General features: G+C 35.1%; 1 protein-coding gene across 2 annotated transcripts in view; it reads left to right on the forward strand.

Annotated features, from left to right (window-relative positions):
- TRPM7 (transient receptor potential cation channel subfamily M member 7) overlaps positions 1 to 23205 on the forward strand; it is a 147513-nt gene that overhangs the window by 46178 nt on the left and 78130 nt on the right. For both annotated transcript variants that reach the window (XR_013485359.1, XM_020980084.2), the window contains exons 3-9: positions 3221 to 3259; positions 6269 to 6467; positions 7433 to 7646; positions 9519 to 9643; positions 12451 to 12622; positions 12972 to 13146; positions 13712 to 13835. Coding sequence is in view for 1 of the 2 variants with exons in the window: in XM_020980084.2 (XP_020835743.1) it covers positions 3221 to 3259; positions 6269 to 6467; positions 7433 to 7646; positions 9519 to 9643; positions 12451 to 12622; positions 12972 to 13146; positions 13712 to 13835 (1048 nt within the window). In the remaining variant the exon portion in view is untranslated. The remainder of the gene's footprint in view (positions 1 to 3220; positions 3260 to 6268; positions 6468 to 7432; positions 7647 to 9518; positions 9644 to 12450; positions 12623 to 12971; positions 13147 to 13711; positions 13836 to 23205) is intronic.

Here is a 23205-nt window from a genome sequence, read left to right on the forward strand (position 1 = left end):
AGCAAATTAACTGTATTTGTTGTATCTTTGTTTGTTAAATATTTCTCTAATATTTTAATTTGTTTCTGGCCTCTTGTTAGTTTGACACCTCTGCTCTAAGGCATTGGAATGAGAAAATTTTATTTCTGTGACTGGCAGATGACTATTCAAAGCTCTTTATATATTTGACTTATTTCTTAGGTAATAGGACCTCATTAGTCATATCCTGTAAGTATAGATACAAATAATGCTTTTTTAGAATGCACATAAACCTTATCCTGTGTGTATAAAGTCACAGAACAACTTTTATATTCAGTGAATCCCCAATTTGTTGCTTTGGTTGGTATTGTCTAGGGCTTTACTACTGCCTCTTCTTCTACCTCAAAAAAAACCTTAAGCTATGCCAATTTTTATTTAAAATATATTATGATGCTATCCACGATTACTTAATAAAAGGATTGTCAGGTTACTTTGAAAAGCAGATCCCTTTACTTGATCAAAAATAGAGTAAGGTGGGATGGTTTAACATAAGGAAAACTATTAACACAATTGATTATATCAATAGCAAAAATCATATGATTTTATCAGTAAGTGCAAGAAAAGCTTTTGACAAAATGCAATGCTCATTCCTATTTAAAAAAAAACAATAGAAAGCATAGGTATAAATGGATTTTTCCTTAAAATGATAAGAAGCATCTACCTAAAACTGTCAGCAGGCATTACTTGTAATTGGGATAAGCTAACAACCTTCTCAGTAAGAACAGGCATGAAACAAAGATGCCCATTATCAACAGTGTAATTCAGTATTGTATTAGAAATGCTAGCAACAGCAACAAAGAAGAAAAAGAAATTGAAGGAATCAGAGTGGGCAATAAAGTAATAAGATTATCGCTTTTTGCAGACAATATGATGATGTACTTGGAATATCCTAGAGATTCAATTAAAAAGCTAGTTGAAACAGTAATTTTTAAAAAGTCACAGGATGTAAAATAAACTTACATAAATCGTCAGCATTTCTATACGTTACCAACAAGAAGCGATAATAAGAGCGCAAACCTGATTTAAAATAACTGTAGACAGCATAAAGTACCTGGAAATATACCTGCTAAGACAAACCCAGGAACTACCTGAGCATAATTATAAAGTGCTTTTGATACCAAAAAAGTCAGATTTAAATAATTGGGGAAATATTAATTTTTTATGGGTGAGCAGAGCCAATATAATAACAATGACAGTTCTAATTAACTAATTTACTTGTTCAATGCCATCCTAATTAAATTACAAAAAACATTTTATTGTGCTTGAAGAAATAATAACAATTCATTTGTAAGAACAAAAGAGCAAGAATATCAAAGGAATTAATGGGAAAAAAGTACAGGAAAGAGGTTTAGTAGTACCAAAACTATATTATAAGGCAGTAATTATCAAAACTATCTGGTACTGGCTAAGAAATAGAAAGGGAGGTCAGTGGAACAGAGTAGACATACAATACACAGCAGCAAATGATTATAGTAACCTTGTATTTGACAGATGGAAAGATTTAAGCTTTTAGGATAAGAATTCACTATTTGCTAGAAATTGTTGGGAAAACTAGAAAGCAGTATTGCAGAAATTGAGGTATAGACCAATCCTTACACAGTTCACCAAGCTAAGGTCAAAATGGATACATGACGTAGATATAAAGGGAGAATATCATAATGAGAAGAACACAGAACATATTACCTATCAGACTCAGGGACAGAGAAAATTTTGAGTAAACAAGAGATAGAGAGTATTGTGAGATGTAAAATGCATAATTTTATTTACATTAAATTAAAAAGGTTTTATACAAATAAAACCAATGTAGCCAGGATTAGAAAGAAGGCAGACAATTGGGAGGGCAATTTATAGACAGTTTCTTGCATAAAGGTCTCATATCTCAAACATATAGAGAACTTGGTCAGATTTATAAGAATATGCGTCATTCCCCAATTAATAAATGGCCAAAGGAATATGAACAGGCAGTTTTGGGAAGAAGAAATCAAAGCTGTAGTCTTGAAAAAAATGCTCTGAATCTTTACTGATAAGAGAAGTGCAAATTAAAACAACTTTTGAGATATCTCTCACACCTATCAGATTGACTAAAGTAAACGAAGGAGAAAATGACAAATGTTGGAGGGATGTGGAAAAATTGGGACATTAATACATTGTTGGAACTGTGAACTGATCCAGCCATTTTAGACAGCAATATGGAATTATGCCCCAAGAATTACAAAACTATACCCTTTGGCCCAGAAATACCACCATTAGGTTTGTTTCCCATGGTGATCAGGGAAAAAGGGAAAGAACTAATATATTCTAAAATATTTATAGCATCTCTCTTTGTGGTGGCAAAGAATTGGAAATCAAGGGGATGCTCATCAATAGGGGAATGGCTAAACAAGTTGTGGTGTGTGATTGTGATGGAGTATTGCTGTGCTGTAAGAAATAATGAGCTGGTTGGTTTTGGAAAAGCATGAAATAATGAAGAATGAAATGAGCAGAACTAAGAGAACTTTGTATAAAGTAGTAGCAATATTGTTCTAAGACAAGCCTGCACAACTTGTGGTTCACCGAAGGATTTCAGGCAGCCCGTGAAAAATGTAGCTTTGCCTCTGTGCATGTGACCCACAGCAACAACCATCATCAGTCTGTCTCTAGTGTAATCTATCTGTCCTAAAGAAGTTTAACCTGTTTTAATTTTGGCCCCTACCTACTGCCAAGTTGTGCGAGTTTATTCTAAGAACAACTGTGAATGACTAGGTTTTTTTGAGTATCATAAATACTCAAATCAACTACAAAGGACCTATCAAGGAAGAGGCTATCCACCTCCAGAGAAAGAATGGATAAATAGAAGTATACATAGTATAGTTACCTGTGTGTGTGTGTGTGTGTGTGTGTGTGTGTGTGTGTGTGTGTGTGTGTGAGAGAGAGAGAGAGAGAGAGAGAGAGAGAGAGAGAGAGAGAGATGGTGGCCTTCCCTAATGTGGGGTGGGGAAGGAGACAGTTCAGAATTAAATATAACACCCTCAAAAAATAAATTTCAAAAAACATTTTAAAAATAGAATAAGGTTTATATTCAACTTTTAATTAAGAGCTCAGTTGTACAGACCTCTGTTATAAGTGTGACTAAACATAACCTTTCTCTAGACATTTTATGGAGAGTTATACAGAAATAATTTTAATTCTTATTTAAAATGAAGTGTATTAATTTGTTTTACAGATGCCTTCCAGGATGTCAGATTTGTCAGCAACTTGTCAGGTAAGTTAGGATTTATCCTAGATTAATATTTTGAATAGATGCTATCCTAGATGCATAATGGTAAATATCCTAGGTGAATATGAATATTCGTTATTTCAGAGGCATTTGAGCAGGTGAGCATCCTGAAAAATGGAAATTCAGGTACTTTCTAGGATTAAAAAATTTTTAGGAAACTCATATTGACAAATTTTCATATAACCAAAAGCTTTATAAAAATGCTTTACAAAGTCTACTATTGCCCTCCAGTTTCTTAAAAGTGGATATTATCCAACTTTTTAGATCTTTATTTGTATGAGATTAACACAAATATATGGGTATCTGATTTTTGAATCAGTTTTTCTATATATTTTGACATATATCTGTATAAGTCATATGATTTCTCTTATCAGAGTTTCCCAAAGTGTGCAGTACTGCCCCCTGGGGGGTGCTGGAATGATTCAGGAGGGTAATAGTAGCCAAGGGTGCTGTTGGGGGGCTGTTAAATAAAAATAAGAGGGGGTGGAAGTATAGGGAAAGAAGAGAAGATAAAATTTTGAAAAACCATGTATACATGTTTCGTTTGTTGTATAGCAGAGTTAAAATTGTAGTGATTACATTATCTTCCAAATAAACACACAAAATGTGTGTTTGATCTATCAATGGTCAAGTCTCCCGACAGGTCTTTGCAAGCAAGTGTTGGCACATGAGCGTGTCATACATTGTCGGATGTGCATTTAATAACTTGTTTACAGTATGATTCTATATATTACACAATGCAATATTGCATCATCAAAATTTCAGTGCAGGAAAAACCCCACAAATTTATGATAGGTTACTAAATTTAAGATGCGTTATTTTTAAAAAATTATTTGTTTTTGAAATGACGCAGATTTCCAAAAAAGGGGGGAGGGGTTAAAAATGTAGATTTCCAGGGAGGCTCTGAGTAATTTTTTTTATATAATTTTTTTTTTTGGTTAGGCAGTGGGGTTAAGTGACTTGCCCAGGGTCACACAGCTAGTAAGTGTTATGTGTCTGAGGCCGGATTTGGATTCAGGTCCTCCTGAATCCAGGGCCAGTGCTCTATCCACTGCGCCACCTAGCTGCCCCTGAGTAATTTTTTTTTAAAGGGGACAGTAGGCCAAGTAAGTTTGGAAACCTCTGCTCTAGGTGGTCTTTCATCCAGTGTTCTTTCTTGTTTCGATATTCTGTGATTGTATTATGTATAAAGCTCTATGAAAATAGGAAAGGAAGCACTCTTTGTCCCCTTACTGAGGGATTTAAATAAATGCAGTATAATTGAGGCAAAATCAAGCACTAACATTTGGAAACATGACGGAAAGTTTCATGGATGACTTTACAGATGAGCCTTGATAAGAGTTTAGAGATAGATTTGAGGATAGATTGCATCTCAAGCATGACATGCAGGTTGTACAGATGCCTGACATGTGGTAGTCAGGTGCAGGTTGTGGTTTCATTTGGCTGTAATGTCGCATACATTAATGGGAATATTGTCAAGTAAGATTTGGTAGTTGATTTGGATCCAGAATGTGTATGGTTTCATATGTAAAGCTCAAGGTTTTTGGATGATGAATTGGAGAATGGAGAGACTAGAAGCACAGATGCCTATTAGGAATCTGTTACAATAATCTAGGCAAGATTTGATAAGGGCTTGAATTAAGATGATAACCCTGTAGGTAGATTGAAGGGGACAGATGAAAGAGGAATTGTAGATAGAATATTGACAGGCTTTGGCATCTCATTGGGTATAGAAACTAGGGACGAGAGAAGAATATGTAGTGGATCTGAGGTTACAATCCTGAGTTACTGTGAAGGATGGTGATGCCTCCAACAGAAAAAGAGAGATTTAGAGATGTTGACTTATTGAGGAAGATAAGATCCATTTTAAACATATTGAGTTTAGATACTTCTGAGAGAATTCATGAAGTAGTCAGCACAGTGATCTGCCAAGAGATAGGGGAATGGTGTGCTGCAGTGTTTGAGTGTTCACTGTGGAGAATATGATGTCAAGTCAATCAGGAAAGATAAAAGGATTTCTTTGAGTTTATAGAACGTAAATTTCAAGTGGACCCATTTTCCTCTGGTACAATTGCTTAAATCAGTTCTGGAGTAGAAGTAGATCATAGAATTGACCACTGTTGCAGATTGCAAGCGTGAGTAAGGCTTTGAAGGGAATTGAGTCAGAGCAGTGGGTGAACTGGAAGAACTAGGAGTGATAGAGAGAGTGGGAGTCATGTTGAGGATGAAGGACTTGTTTCAGGAGGAGTAAAGCAGAGAGCAATATGGAAGAACTAGAATTTTTGATCAAAGTGGGAAATTTCAGAGTTTAGATGCATGGACGTAGCATAGTTTGGGGGATGATAGTGTGTCACCCCTATGTAGGGCTTGAGATAAGTTGTGATGTAGGTTATGGGAATTGAGGTTGATGAACTAGGAAGCCATGTATTATGAGAACATCTGGTATGGATGTTGTTTTTTCCTTTTTTTAGTTTGTCATGTAGTGGAAAACAAATCAGGATCAGATGTCATCTTTTCCTCACACAAATCGATCTCAACAACAAACTACAATTTTCTATACCTGTAGGTGGTTGAAAATTGATGATTTGTTGTAGCGTGAGCCTAAGTGATTTAAAACTCATCTGACTTAGAATTTTTTAAAACCCCTCATGCTGTTTGTTTGTTTTTAATCTTCCAGGACTTAGTCTACAATTTTTATAAAAGTAGCTTCTGAGTGACTTTACCCCCCAAAATAGTAGCTTCTGAATTAATTAGGAACATTTATCAGTTACTGAGAAGATATGGTATCTTGAAAATATATTGGTAGTTTTTCTTTAGAAGTGTTCTGAGATTAAAAGATTGGACTTTCTGTTCTCTTTATTGCCTATTGTTAGTGTGTTAATGCCCAATATCTCTGTGTTCTGGCGAATTCCTGTGAAATAGAAGGGAACATGTTGTTAAATTGAATTTCCTTTAGAAAGTGCTACTTAATAAAATAATTTCCTTTTTCCATAGGTGCTTTTGTGGTCGCTTGGTCAGGCAACATGCTTGTTTTACTGCAAGCCTTGCTATGAAGTACTCAGATGTGAAATTGGTTGAACATCTAAATCAAGAGGTAGAAGAGTGGTCAGTGGAAAAACATACAGAGCAGAGCCCCACTGATGCTTATGGTGTCATTAATTTTCAAGGGGGTTCTCATTCCTATAGAGCTAAGGTATGTGCCATATATTTTTCTCCCATTATGTTAATAATTACATGAAATAGTAAAAGGACAAAATACCCTGGCCAGGGAAATCTTATTTAGTCATAGTAGTGTAATGATTATCCAGTTGAAGAATCTTTTTTTTTTTAAACTATGTTTTATATGCAGAGCATTGTAGAGGGAACTAGAGGAAATTCGATGATAATTATGATGTGATACATAACATGAAAATATAATACAAAATAAAACAGTTTCTTATGAAAAGTAAAACATTGGCCATTTCCTAAGTTTACCTAGAACTGGGAGGGGGTGGCATAATACTTTTTAAACAACTCCAGTAAAAAAACATTTCTGAATGGATTCTTTGGTTTTGCTTAATTCTGTTCATTTTAATGGTATTTGAAATTAGTAGACAGTCTACTGTTAAAGAATATTTTGTTAACTTAGAGATTTCAATTCTAATAGGCTTTGGATTTATGTAAAGCTCTCTTAGAACTATTTGCAACCATTTTTTGGTGTGATCTGCCTGCCCAGTCTGTCTCTTCCCTACCCTCCTCCCATTTTATATCTTGCTTGATAACAATAAATAAAATGTCTTTCAAAGAGTCAGAGGTGCCAGTGGTCTGACTTTGTGCCACATCTCCTCCTGTTCCCTCTTCGCCCAATGTTACTTGTACAATTCCTGAATGTAATCTTAATTAAGAGAATAACACAAGTCACAAAAATAAAAGAAACAGTGATGGACTAAAAATCTTTAACTGTAATTATTTTAGAAATAAGATAACTAATTTTCTTTTTATATTTATAAATTTGGAATATTGATCATTTATCAGGACATGCTGGTTTGTAGTTAGTTATGTGAATAGATTATTTTAAAGCCTGTTTTTTCTACTAAGAAAAAAATGTGCTTTTAAATAGTGGAATGATGTGCTATACACACCTCTACATCAATTGTTTTATCTTCTTGTATACTTTAGTATGTGAGATTGTCATATGACACCAAACCTGAAATCATTCTCCAGCTTCTGCTTAAAGAGTGGCAAATGGAATTGCCCAAACTTGTTATTTCTGTTCATGGTGGGATGCAGAAATTTGAGCTTCATCCACGAATCAAGCAGTTGCTTGGTAAAGGTCTTATTAAAGCTGCAGTAACAACCGGAGCCTGGATTCTGACTGGAGGAGTGAACACGGGTTTGTGTTGGGTTTCATAAAACTTTTAAGTTTTTAATGCACAGTTTTACATTAAATAGTATGTGTCTGAAAAGTAAGCTTTTAGAACACCATCAGAAACTCAGCATGTTATATAAGGTGTGCTGCTTGTATATGTCTAGTCTTCAACTTAAAATAGTGTAATAGAATTGATGCTTTTTAATTAGATTTAAAACTACTAAAAATGTAAACATTAAAATAACATTTTTGTTAATTTACAGCTGTGATTGGCATATAAAGATAAAAGGATTTGGTTTAGATCCAGACTTTAAAAATAGTAATCCATTCCTTTTTCTGAGATGATAAGAGAAAAACTAAAAAGAATACTTCTAGTTAACAGATAAATTGATGGAATATTGCTATTGCTATTGCAGTAACATTGATACTAGGAAGTAACAATTGGCAAAAGCTTAATTTCTAGCATCGCTTTTATGTGAATAACACCCTTAAGCCTTTCCAAAACTTTTTCTAGCCATTATCTCATTGTACTCTCATAATAATTCTATGAGATGGGTAGGAAAATTTTCCTCATTTTATAGATGAGGAGGTTAAAGCACTCAACTTTCTTGTCCAGAATTATATAGTTAAGTTGAGACTAGAATCCAGGCCAACTACTTTCCACTAGGCACAGTTCTGGTTAAATTATGTATGTTTTACAGACCTGATTTGTAAATTTATCCATTTATAAATTGATATACCTTTTTTCTTTTTTAAAGAATCAACCCAAATTGGATTCTGATTGAATGTATGGGTGAAGGTTGATGAAGGAATAGAAGATGAGCCTGGATGACTAAAGTTTAAAGCCAGAGTGACTTCCCCTTTGGAGGGGAAGATGATGAGTTTGAGGTGTCAGCAAGATACCTAGGTGATATCAAATAGATATCAAAATTTCTTTGAATAGGCAGAATCCTCCCTGATACACTGCATTCCTAATGTACAGGCTTCCATATGGGCTACAACATAATAATAGAGTCAACTTAATTCTAAGCAAACTTTTCATTCTTGGTTGAATTCCCTTAATGTCATTCCATTCTCAAGCTTTCATCAATTAAACACACTCAGTGGACAAAGAGAACGTATTTATTTTAGTATCTCAAGTAAAGCAAAAGTGAGAGGTAAATTCACTATAAATGTAACTTAATAGAAAAGCAAATGCAAATTATTTTTGGATTAAAACTATTTTTCATTACCCCTTTATTTTTTAAAAACTAGTTCTGTTGATGTTTGTTTTCCCTTTATTAAATTGAAAACATGCAGAGATGAAACCTTTGCATAGATAAAGTGAGATTGTACAGTGATATGGCTCTTTCCTTTTAGAGGTCTTTGCAGTTGGCAGTTAACAAATCAGCAGGGGCAAAGAGGGAAGGAAGCATCAGATTTAAACATAGTTAAGTGAACCATTTTATAAATTACTTAAAACAATCTAAAGAATGTGGGAAAACTCCATAGCAGTGTAATAGAAATCTCTTTATTAAGAATTAGGTCACTGGGTTGATCAGGAGTTGGTTTTCCTTGCCTCTTGTTTGCTCCACTAGGCCACTTACTTAGTCTGTTTGAAAGAAAATTGATAGATCTGGGTTTTAGTCTTTGTAAGTTTTCTGTTGTGTAACTGTGGGTAGATCACCTCTCCGAGCCTGCTTTTTCATTTTAAAATAGGACTGATGATACTTACAGTAGCCACTTAGGTTTTGTGGTGAGAAAAGTATTTTCCCGATTGTAATGTCACACTTACATATATGTGTATATACATAATTTCATATATTAATATTTTAAAGTAAGACCTATGGAATTTTGAACATATAGAAAGCTAATAATATGTAATAATCTTTTAAAAATAAAATCTTGTGTGCATAGGTGTAGCAAAACATGTTGGTGATGCCCTCAAAGAACATGCTTCTAGATCATCTCGAAAGATTTGTACTATTGGAATAGCACCATGGGGAGTCATTGAAAACAGGAATGATCTTATTGGAAGAGATGTAAGAATTTCATTATTTGCTTTTTGCAGATTTGTAGTAATACTTTGTCAATAATGGTGTGAGAAAAAAACTCAGTGTTTTGTTGATGTGCATTAAATAAGAATCTTGTGTTTGGGGGATTAATAAACTTTAAAACTTTAGTTAAACAAGAATTTAATAGGCAATAAATATTTACCAAGGACCTATTACATGCTAGGGATACCCCTCCCACTCAAAAAAGGCAAAAAAGAAAGGTGTTCCCTGACCTCAAGAAGTATGCAATCTAATGGAGAAGACAACACTTATAAGGTGTTGGGGAGGGGAGGGAGGCAGGAAGAGCAGGGAAGTACCTCATGTGGGGGCATGATGGAGAAATGAGAGGATTCCTAAAGTAGTACAACTAGATGGGAAATGAGGAAGAAGCATAAGAATATGTGATCATCAAAGCTTCCGCATTTAAAAATTTCTGAGTTTTATAGATTCTACTTGATGGCTACAGAAACTAGCAGAAGTTCATTTTTGGCATTAAAGTACTCTGCAACATTATTAAATTATCACAATTTGTTCTTTTATCAGAGAATATTTTTCATTTCTCCCTCTTGTGAAAGTAACAGGGAAATACTTAAATTGGGAGAAAGAATTCAGATGTTAAGTGCTCATTACTATGTTTCCTCATTGTTGAAAGATAAGCAGCTATTCTTTAAATAATTATTAATCTGGCCTTTGATACTTACTAGCTGTTCGACCCTGGATAAGTCACTTAAACTCTTCCTCATCTGGAAGTTAGGAACAATAATAATGTCTACTTCACAAGGTTGTTGTGAGGACCAAATGAGAAAACAGATGTGTAGTACTTTATAGGCCTTGATGCTAGCTGCCTTGTCATCACCATCACTAGAATTTTAGAGCAAGGTAAATGTCAGAGAATACAAATATAACTTTGAATAATGTGCATTTGAATAAATGCAACCACTTCAGGGGATTTATTCCCACTAATCAAGGCTCAGCAGTATTTGGATTTATTATTTTCTTTATATTTTAGTATTTCAGTAGTCTCATGGGTGTGGGATTGCCCCATATTGGTACGAAATACAGCCTATCCAAGTTTTTGCATTCTCTGCTTTTCCTTGCGATCCCAAATGTCCTCCACAGAATATTAATATGCATACAATATCTAACTCAATGCTATTTCCCAAAGAACTTTTAAAATCACAATCACTGAAATTTTATTTTAAATAACTTACCAAGAGCATGATTTTTAGGCAGATGTGATGGCAGGTAGATTATGGAACTCTCAACAGTACTATATGGAAAAACTGAAACAACAGGCAATATTTCAGCAAACACTGCATTGTTCTTTGTAGTGTCAGAGATACATAGGAGATTAGACATAATCCTTGTTCTCATGCAACCTAAAATCTAGTATGAGGATAAAACACCTACACAGATAAAATAATGTACGATATTACAAGAAGGGAAGTGGCATTTGTGTTAGACTTTAAAAGATGGATAGGAATTATATAGGTGACCAGGTTGGGCAGTGGAGATGGGATGAGAGTGGAAGAAGATATTTCCGGAGGACTATGTTATTTGCCTAGATTGGAAAGGGACAAGGTGATCCTAGATCATAGAGAGCCTTGATTGTAGTCAGTGGAGTTTGAGTTATACTGAGTTTTAATTTGATGGTGTGTAGTTTAACTCCCTTATTTTACAGATGAGGAAACTCTGTCCTACACAGGAAAAATGTCATAGAAATAATAAGTGACCGAGAAAGCATTGGAAATCAGGGCCTCTGATTTCAAATCCAACGCCCTCTTGATGAGTAGTAGGTGGGCTTCATACACTTCTGGGTTTTGACTAGAATAATGCTATAACCAGGTAATCCAAGGAAACAGTCTGGAGTGTGAAAGATCTATTATGTTAATCCAGCCAGGTACTAATATAGACCTTTACTAGGGTGATAGCAGTGGGAATAGAAAAGAGGAATACATGCTAGAGTTGGTTTAACAGAGAAATTAAAAAAAAAAACCACTGTAATAAGTAAAGCTGTGATAATGAGTGAGCTTACCTGGGAGAGAATATACAAAGACAGAATGGGAGAGGGTAGGAGATAAAAACTTGCAGTCATTTAATTTGTGGGATCAGTAGGATGACATTGAAACAACAAAGGAGACACAGAAGTAGACAAGTTAATGGAGAATTGAAAAGAGCTGTATTTCAGAAGCCAAAAGAGGAGAGAACCCCAGAAGGAGGAGCTGACCATATCAGTGTTATATGCTGTGAAGAAGTCTCAGGCTTGAGGCCTGAAAAAACTCAGGTTTTGTGATTAGGAGAACGTCATCAAACTTTGAGGATTAATGGAAACTTAGATGAATGTGACATTAAATGATTTAGACTGTTAAGTTAAACTGAGAATTAAAATGCATTGAGCTTTCTGCAATTCCAGAGTGTGGTTGTATATTATAAACATGTTTATTTTTCAGTGATATTATTTCTTAATGTCTTGGGGACTTTTCTCTCCCTAAAATGTGTAAATATTTGCAGTCTAATAATAAAAGTACTCGTAAACACCTCACCACAGTTGTTAATGAGGTTGAACTGCTAAGTGTGACAGTAAATATGAAAACAATGATAGCCTGAAAGTCAAGTTGAACCCAGTGTTTTTAAGTTTTTTCTTTCATATTGTGGTTATTTATCCTAGATCTTTTCATATTTATGCCATATTTATACCAATTCAGTGATAAGAAGAGTTATTCAAGAGCAGAGAAAAAGAAAAATGAATTAGATTTTTGACCCACTAATTCTTTTGTGTTGTGTATCATCTTTAGGTGGTTGCCCCTTATCAAACTTTATTGAACCCTTTGAGTAAATTGAATGTTTTGAATAATCTCCATTCCCATTTTATATTGGTGGATAATGGCACCGTTGGAAAGTATGGTGCAGAAGTGAAATTGAGACGAGAACTGGAGAAAACCATCAATCAACAAAGAATTCATGCTAGTAAGTCAGGTCATAATTTATAGAGATCATTCCTGCAGTATCCGATATTAGCAGCCTAACCACTCAAATTGCATGGAGAATTTTATCCACTTGTACTTGGAATATACCTGAAACTATTATGGATATCAATAGAAAAGGATTTATGCAGGCATTCATTTTACATATGTGAATATGAGGATATATATTTAAATTTATACATTATTATTCAGAAACAAATCAGATATATAGAATCAGGAAAATATGTGTTATATTTGGTATTGGTTTTGGACTACCTTTTGTGAAAGAATTTAGTTGAATTATGGCTTCAATTGAGAACTGAACTTTGCTTTTTCTTAATTTTTTAAAAAAGGAATTGGTCAAGGAGTTCCTGTGGTGGCTCTCATATTTGAAGGTGGACCCAATGTTATCCTTACAGTGTTGGAATATCTTCAAGAAAGTCCACCTGTCCCAGTGGTGGTTTGCGAAGGTACAGGTCGAGCTGCAGACATACTGGCTCATGTTCATAAACAAACAGAAGAAGGCGGGTAAGAAAAGCTTTTGGGGGTGGGGGGAGGTGGCATTAATATAAGGATTTATGGAGAGATAGGGGGGCGGCATCTAGGCAATGGGGCTAAGTGACTTGCCCAGGGTCACACAGCTAGTAACTGTTATGTGTCTGAGGCCAGATTTGAACTCGGGTCCTCCTGAATCCAGGGCCAGTGCTCTATGCACTGTGCCACCTAACTGCCCTGAGAGATTTTTTAAAAGAGAAAATTGGATTAATTTTTGTACCGTTAAAAGTTTTAAAAAATGCTTTTGGGGGTACTGTTACATCACAACGTATGTTGATTTTGCAAAATATTAGAAAATAGTTTCAACTTGTATCTTTCGAAAAATGCCTACAGATTTAGTACAGGGAAGTCACTAAGTGTGGGATTCTTTCCCCTGATCCCCCTAGACAAAAATTCAACCAGCCTGTAAAATAAGATGTTAGTATAGCATCTGAAAATGTGTCTTGAATGATTTCTGGCTGTGTGCCACCTTAAAGCACATGGCTACATAGAAGGACAATTTAGTAGTTACTGAAATCTTTGGCCATCTTTGTTTTAGAAATCTTCCTGATGCAGCAGAACCTGACATCATTTCAACCATCAAAAAGACATTCAATTTTGGCCAGAGTGAGGCTGTTCACTTATTTCAAACGTTGATGGAATGCATGAAAAAGAAAGAACTTGTAAGTGAATTTCAGCAGAGAAAGCTTTTTATTTCCATAACAACTTATTCTGAATTAGAGGGATAATGATGTATGAAATAAGAGCTCTAACTTCTGATTATAGTATTGAGATGTTTAGTTGGATCTGTGATTTCATCAATGTTACTACATCCTCTATTGATCAGAATTCCTCCTCCCCTTTCTGTCTTGTGTGTGTTTCTGTAAATTCTCTGTGGAACATCGATCCAATTTCCTAGAAGCATTCCTTTGTTATTTAATTAATTGGTTGATTTTAACTAACTTAGGAGTACCAGTGTATCACTCAGGTTATCTAACTTTCTTGTGTCTTATAGTAAGTATATAATCAGTCCACCTCCTTTACTGGTAATATATTTCCTAGAGGAAGTCTTACCATTTCTTGTAAAAAAAAAATACTCATCTTGGATGTTACTTGTAATTTGGTTTTTCTTAAATCAAGATATTAGTCCATGATTCACAACCATGTAACCAAATGGAGTAGCTGGATATCTGTCTTCAAGTCAGGAAGACCTGAGTTTAAGTTTTATTTCTGACACAAAACTGACACAAAACTGACACAAAACAAATACTGGATAAACCACTTAACATCTCAGTGATCCAGACAGCTCTCTAAGAGCATAAGTGACAAAGCAAGTGCCAGTCTGTGTTGGGATAGATGCCGTTTCATTGCCAGGAGGCTCTTCTGACAATTCAGGTCCAAGTCTGGGTGCCCTCCCTTTCTTCTCCTACCTCCCTCCCCTATACTGCACAAACCCTGTCCCCACAAAGTGAAACTTTTATCACTGAAAGTTTTAATATAATTTTTCAAAAATTACAACCCAATCGCTTTATTTCTTTCCAGTTCTGGTTCCAGCTTGTTGTCTTTTCTGTAGCACCCATTCAAGCTGTCTGTCCATCTGTCTGTGTCTGTCTTTCTGTCTAAATTATAGACGTAGGAACTAAACCCAGCAAGCTACCTGTCCTGAAGCATGTAATAATCTGATCAAAGTGCATTTTTCATCCAGACCAATCTGTCTTTTTCAAATGACCATGAATCTCATTAAAGAGATATTGTAGTGTTTGGACTTCAGTGTAGTCGTATTATCTGTGAACAAGAATATCTAGAGAATATTGTCATAGGGAGTCCTTCTGTTTGGTGTTTGTGTAGATCAGCCTCCATGACACTGTTGAATACTTTATTTAAACTAGCTCAGCTACTTTTTAAAATCAGTAAACAGAAACATCTTATTATCTCTATTTCTCTTCGTTGTGAGATTTGTCAAGATATGGTCCATGCAGAATCCATTCTGAGAGAAGAGGCAAGCCTTCATCACTCTTGTCTGAACTATTTCAGTAGTCTTTATATTGGACTCCTTGCCTGATCCTTTAATTCTCCACGCTACTGCCGAAGTGAATTTCCTAAAGTATTCCCCCATCATGCCCTCCTTAATAAACTCCATTGCTTCCTGTTACCTCTAGGATCAGATATAAAATCCTTGGGCATTTAAAACTCTTTTATCTTCTGCTTCCTGTCCTTCACAGTGTTTTAATAAAGTATTCCTTCCATTGTCCATAAACTGACCAACTTGTCTACTTAGCGGTCCTCACATATAGTGCTTTGTCTTCTTTCTCCATGCCTTTCTACTTTCTGTCTTCCTTGCCTTTAATGCTGTCCCCTCAGTACCTCTAACTTCTAGATTCTGTATTTTCCTATAAGACTTAACTAAAACACCATCTCCTCCAAGAAGGCTTTCCCTATCCCCACAATTACTAGGGCCTTCCCCTCAAAAGCTACCTTTCATTTACTTTTTACTTAACTTTTTGTACTGGGTTTGTATGTGTGTGTGTACATGTGCATATAGGGAGGTGACCCTACCCCATTAAAATGTTAGTTCCTTGAGGGTAAGGAGCTCTCAGTACAGTGCCTGAAACATGTAGGTCCTTAATAAATGCTTGTTGACTGACAGACATGAGATAATAATTATCGATCTGTTTTCATCTGTGTCTGTTATAGCAAAGACAGACATCTTTGTTAAAATATTATCTGTAGGCTTTTCCATTCTTTGGAATCTTACTCTCTGAGATGTTGGTTTGGGTTTTTTTTAATTCATTTTGAACTTAAACACAAGACCGAAAACCCCTGAAACATATCCATGTATACAGCACAACATAAAAAGAAGATTCAGTATAAAACTATGAATTTCCATTTTGTACCATTACCTTTTTTTGAAAAACTATGTAATAAATACTACATATTGTTTTCAAAGCTATCCTGCTTTTCTGTGCTTTCTTCTAAATTTTCTTTTGTTCTCTGCTGCTTACTTTTTTTCTCTCTCTCTTTCCCCCCCTTCCCCCTCCCTCTCCTTTCTTCCCCTCCCCTCCCCATCCCATCCTAGAGAAAGCTGCCATTAGCCACAAGAGTGTGTGTGTGTGTGTGGGTGTGTGTGGGTGTGTGTGTGGTGTGTGTAAAAATCCACACTATGCATACTTTATTATTTATTAGGTTTTTCTTTCTAGGTCCTTTGTAATTGATTTGAGTATTTATAATACTCAAAATAACTTAGTCATTCAAAGTTGTTCTTAGAATTATTGTGTTGTTAATGTTAAATTGTTTTTAAATGCAACTGGGAAATAAGATATCCTGCCCTACAGAAAAATAGAAAGGGGAAGGGGATAAGAGAAGGGGTGGGGTGACAGAAAGGAGGGCAGATTAGGGGTAAGGGTATTCAGAATGCATGTTGTCTTGGGGTGGGGGGAAGGGACAGATGGAGAGAAAATTTGGACTTAAAATCTTGTGGAAGTGAATGTTGAAAAATAAAATTTAAGTAATTAAAAAAAGAATAATAGTGTTGTTGCTATGTAAAAAAACTCTCTTGGTTCTGCTCATTTCACTTTTAATTTATTCGTGCCAGTCTTTCTGAAATCAACCAGCTCATCATTTCTTATAGCAATGTAGTATTCCATCATGATCATATACCACAGCTTGTTTATCCGTTCCCCAATTGATGGGCATCCCCTCAGTTTCTAGTTCTTTGCCACCTCAGAGATTTTAGAACATATTAGGTCTTTTCCTTTTCCCCTGATCACCTTGGGAAACAAACCCAATAGTGGTATTGCTGGGCCAAAGTTTTATAACAGTTTTATAATTCTTTGGGCATAATTCCAGATTACTTTCAAATGATTGGATCAGTTCACAGTTCCACTAACAATGTATTAATGTCCCAAATTTTTGCACATCCCCTCCAGCATTTGTCATTTTCCCCTTCTATCATTTTAGCCAATCTGATAGGTATGAGATATCTCAAAGTTGTTTTAATTTGCATTTCTCTGATCAATGAATTAGAACATTTTTTCATATGACTATATATATAGTTTTGATTTCTTTATCAAAGAATTGCCTGTTCGTATTCCTTTGACCATTTATCAGTTGGGGAATGACTCATTCTTATAAATTTGAGAGAGTTCTCTGTATATTTGAGATATGAGACCTTTATCCAAGAAACTGTCTATAAAATTTTTCCTCCAATTTTCTGCTTTCATTCTCATCTTGGCTACATTGGTTTTATTTGTACAAACCCTTTTTAATTTAATATGAATAAAATTATCCATTTTGTATCTTACAGTGCTCTCTTATCATTTTTTCATAAATCACTCTCCTACCCATACTTCTGATAGGTTATGTGTTCCATGTTCTTCTAATTTCTTTATGATATCTCCCTTTATATTTAGGTCATGTATCCATTTTGACCTTATATTTGTAAATGGTGTAAAATATTGGTCTGTTCTCAGTTTCTGCCAGACTGCTTTCCAGCAGTTTTTACCAAATAATGAATTTTTATTCCTAAAGTTTGTCTCTACATTTGTCAAACACAAGGTTACTATTACTATAACCATTTGTTACTGTGTAGTCTATGTCTACTCTGTTCCACTGATCCACCTTTCTATTTCATAGCCAGTACCAAATAGTTGTGATAATTATTGCCATCTAATATAATTTAAGATCTGGTACTGCTAAACTGCCTTCTTTTATGTTTTTTTTCTTTTGATATTCTTGATTTTTTTGTTCTTTCAAATGAACTTTGTTATAATTATGTTCATATGATTCCTGTGTTTGTTTTGGTAGGTATCCTCTCAGGTTTTTATACTGTCTGTAGTTATTTTAAATGGAGCATCTCTTTAATGCAGTATCTCTTCTTGCAGGGTTTTGTTGTAGAAATGCTGATGATTTATACAGGTTTATTTTATATCCTGCTACTTTGTTAAAATTATTGTTTACACTAGCTTTTTATTTGAATCTTACAGTTTTCCAAACTTGTCCCCATTACTTGTTGATGGTTTTAGGTAGATGTTTCTTATCATTTTAAGGAAAAACACCTATGCTTTCAAGTGTTTTTAGTAGGAATAAATGTATTTTATCAAAAGCCTTTTCTGCATCTTTTGATATATGATTTTTGTTACTTTTGTTATTGATATCGATTAAGTTCATAGTTTTCCTTATGTTAAACCATCCCTGCATTCCTGGTATAAATCCCACTTGGTCAGAATGTATAATCTTTGTAATATATCGTTGTAGTCTCCTAGCTAGTATTTATTTAGGATTCTCTGAGATATCTTGAAAATTAATCTTACCTTTCACATTGAACCTTTAAAGTTGTTGCATCCTGCTTGTTGAATTGCACATTTACAGGTATAAAGACATCTTTCAGACATGGTCAAAATATATGTTGTATTAAATTGTACTTTTTTGTAATGATGGAAGTCACTGTGGGAGGGGGGTAGGGGGGACAGTCCTTGAAAAGTTACTGGAATTTTTAAAAAGTGAGTAATAATACATCAAAAATTACCTTCCAAAAAGATTTCTCCCATCTGTATTTAGTCACATTCAGCAGATCTTTCGGACTTTGTTTTTTTTAGCTGCCTCTCAGCTTAAGTGCCTCCTCCGTTGAGTTTTCTTTATTCTTCTCTCCCCTTTGCCTCTCCATTCCTCAACCCCACTTTCTTCCTTTTCAATTTTCCTTCTAGTATTCTTACTGTGTTTGTGTTTGTATTATAATCCTCCCAGTACATTGTAAGCTTCTTGAAGGAAAGGACTTTTCATTTGCATCTATTAATGAATATATTGAATTGAATTGAAATATTGTTCAAACATTTATTAAACACCTACTGTGTGCCAGGCACTATGCTAAGCCCTGAGGATACAAAGAAAAGAAAAAACAATCTTTGCTGTCAGGGAGCTGACAGTTTAATAGTAAGAGGGGAGGCAACATGAAGAACAAAAAGAAATGTGCAAACAAAATGTATGGTAAGTTGAGGTACAGAGAACTGCTTCTTGTAGAAGGTGAGGTTTTAGCTGGATATTAAGGAAGTCAGGGAAGTCAGGAGGCAGAGATGAAGACGAAGAAAATTCCAGGTATAGAGGCCCATCAGTGAAAATACCTAGGATTGGGAGGTTAATTATGTTGTATGAGGAGCAGTGATACCAGCATCACTGTATCAAAGAATATGTAGGGTGTGAGTAATGTGTAAGAAGAATAGACAGGTAGGAAGAGGTCAATTCATGAAGGGCTTTGAATGCCAAACAAAAGATTTTACATTTGTTCCTAGAGGTGGTCGGGAGCTGGAAGATAATTGACTAGAGAATTGACTTCATTATACCTACACTTCAAGGAAGATCAGTTTGAAACGTGTCAGCGGTGAGAAAGAGAGGTCGAACTGACAAGCCTTAGTTAAGTGATTAGATAGGGGAGGTAAGAGAGAGTGTGGAGTTGAAGATGGCACGTAGGGTGACTGGAGTGATATTGGTACCCTCAACAGTAATACGCAAGTTCGGAAGAGGGGAGGTTTTGAGGGGAAAGACCGTGAGTTCAGCTTTAAATGTGTTGAGTTTGAGCTCTCTATAGGACGTCCAATTCAAGATGTCCCAATAGGCTGTCAGAGATGCTCACATAGTGAGTCACATGGATAAACCCTAGATGTGGTTGTTAACACTATTGCCGTCATTGAGAAGAGATCATTATGCAGTAACTTGGCAGATCTTTTATCTTCCTTCTGATCGTATCCGCTTCTGGCTTCAGGAGGACCCCTGCAGGACCCTTTTTTCCCTCAACTCCTTTGTTGTTGAATATCCTATACATATTCTTCAGTCAGCCTCCTTTTTATACAAATGAATTTGTGCCATAGTCTGATGTTACCCTTGGTTGGCATGTCTTCTGCTCAACAAGATTAAGTGATTTCTGAGCAGCTAAGTGTTGCAGTGGAAAGAGTGCCAGGCCTGAAGTCAGGAAGATATCTTCCTGAGTTCAAATCTGGCTTCAGACACTTACTAGCTGTGTGACCCTGGGTGAGTCACTTAACTCTGTTTGCCTCGGTTCCTCATCTATAAAGTGAGCTGGAGAAGGAAATGGCAAACAACTCCAGTATCTCTGCCAAGAAAACTCCAAATGAGAAGATGTGAGAAAATTGGAACACTAATACATTGTTGGTGGAGTTGTGAAATGATCCAACCATTTTGGAGAACAATTTGGAACTATGCCCAAAGGGCTACAAAAATGTGCATACCCTTTGATCCAGCAATAGCACTTCTAGGGCTATATCCCAAAGAGATCAAACAAATGGGAAAAGGACCCACATATACAAAAATATTCATGGCAGCTCTTTTTGTGGTGGCAAAGAATTGGAAATTGAGAGGATGCCCATCAGTTGGGGAATGGCTGAGCAAGTTGTGGTATATGAATGTAATGGAATAAGAAATGATGAACAAGCTGACTTCAGAAAAAGCTGGAAAGACTTATATGGTCTGATGCTGAGTGAAGTGAGCAGAACCAAGAGGACTTTGTACACAATAGCAGCCACGTTATGCAGTGACTAAGAATGTTAAACTGAACCCTTCTCAGCATTATGAGGATCTAAGACATCTCCAGAGGCCTCAGGATGGAAAATGCTGTCCATATCCAAAGAAAGAACTACGGAAGTCAAATCGCTCTCACTTATTTTTACCTTCTGTTGAGTTTTGTTTCATCTTTCTGATGGTTCCTCCTATTGGTTTTAATTTTTACTTACAACTTCACTAATGTGAAAATATGTTTAATGTTTAATTAATGCTAATGTAAATGTAAAGCCTATGTCACATTGTTCGCCGTCTTGGGGAGGGTGGGGGGGAGAAAAAGGTAGAAAAATTTTCAACTCAAAAGCATATGGAAAAAAAATTAAAAAAGAAATTCTAAAAAAAAAAATAAAGAAAGAGAAAAGGAAAAAAAAAAAGAAATGATGAACAGGCTGGCTTCAGAAAAACCTGGAAAGACTTATATGGTCTGATGCTGAGTGAAGTGAGCAGAACCAAGAGGACTTTGTACACAACAACAGCCACATTATGTGATGACTAAGATTGTTAAACTGAAACCTTCTCAGCATTACGAGGATCTAAGACATCTCCAGAGGCCTCGGGATGGAAAATGCTGTCCACATCCAAAGAAAGAACTATGGAAGTCAAATCGCTCTCACTTATTTTTACCTTCTGTTGAGTTTTGTTTCATCTTTCTGATGGTTCCTCCTATTGGTTTTAATTTTTACTTACAACTTCATTAATGTGAAAATATGTTTAATGGGTATGTGAAAAGCCTATATCAGATAGTGCGCCATCCTGGGGCGGGTGGCTGGGAGGAAGGGGGAGAAAAATTTTCAACTCAAAAGCGTATGGAAGTGATTGTTGATAAATCAAAATAAATTAATAAAATTAAAATTTTTTTTTTACTTACAACATCAAAAAAAAAACTCCAAATGACTTCACAAAGGGTCAGACACACCTGAAATGACTGAACAACAACAACAACAATTAAGTGATTTCTACATGAAATAGATTCTTAAATCTTTTAACTTTATTGTCATATATTTATGTCCAGTAAGAGGTTATGTTTTTTGGCATGTTGTTATATTTTGTGGAGGTTAAATTCCCATTAGAGATTGTGAAAATATGTCAGTCATTGTTAATGGTTCTATATGGCAAGGAAAGGTAATAAGCAGCCAATCAGAATCAGTCGATTCTGGGCAAGTTTGTATAAAGTATAGTCCTTATCATTCTCTAATAAAGGTGCAAAGTTTTTAAGACAGTAAAAGGTGTGAAATGAAATGTTATGAATAATAATAAGAATGTACTTAATGTAGGAAAAGTAATTGGATAAAAGCTTTGACTCAGACTTTAAATAAGATCCACTTGCTTAAACTGTTGTTAAATCTGACTAAACAACCTGGCTGCAGCATACCTTTCTTACTACTTCCCTTTACCTACTCCATATTTCAGACAAATTCGATGGCCTTTGATCATCTTCTCTCATTTTACTTTCTCCCTATCTCCTGTGACTTTAGTTATACTTTCACCTCTGCCTGTAGAAGAGAGTTTTTTACTTTTTTTTTTTTTTGCCCAGCCCCCATTTTTTGAGATCTCTCTGTTCCATCAAGGCTCAACTTCCTCTTTGAATCATATCCTGTCTTCCTCAGGTGAAGGTGATCCATTGATCCTCAAATTTCTCATCACACTTTGTCTGAACTTCTCTCTTGCATATTTATTCTTTTTTAAAAAAAAAATAATTTATTTTGATTTATCAACAGTCACTTCCATAAGCTTTTGAGTTTTAAATTTTTCTTCGCCCCCCCCAAGATGGCTCACAATCTGATATAGGCTATACATATATATTCCTGTTAAACATTTTCACATTAGTGATGTTGTAAGGAAGAATCAGAACCAATAGGAGGAACCGTCAGAAAGAGGAAATAAAACCAAACAGAAGAAAAAAAATTGCAAATAGCATGCTTCTCATCTGTATTCAAATGCCATAGTTCTTTCTTTGGATGTGGATGGCATTTTCCATCATGAGAACTTTGGAGATGTCTTAGATCCTTGCATTGCTGAGAAGGGCTAAGTCGTGTTACATGTACAATGTTCTCCTAGTTCAGCTCACTTCACTCAGCATCAGTCTGTACAAGTCTTTCCAGGTTTTTCTGAAGTCAGCCTGCTCATCATTTGTTATAGCACAATAGTATTCCATTACATTCATATACCACAACTTGTTCAGCCATTCCCCAATTGCTGGGCATTCCCTCAATTTCCAATTCTTAGCCACTACAAAAAGAGCTGCTATAAATATTTAAATATGTTTCTATTTTTATATATACCTATATTTACAAATATATAAATTAGATATATAATGAAATAATGAATATATAAAATAATATATAATTAATAATTATTATACAATATATTATACATTATGATATAATAAATATAAAATAAGCTGATAGAATAAATAAAATATAATAAATATATAAAATATATATTTATAGATTATGTGTTTTATAAATATAGTCCAAATGGATTCAT

This window comes from Phascolarctos cinereus, unplaced genomic scaffold (assembly GCF_003287225.1).
Source record: "Phascolarctos cinereus isolate Bilbo 61053 unplaced genomic scaffold, phaCin_HiC Scaffold_3;HRSCAF=262, whole genome shotgun sequence".
NCBI lineage: Eukaryota > Metazoa > Chordata > Mammalia > Diprotodontia > Phascolarctidae > Phascolarctos > Phascolarctos cinereus.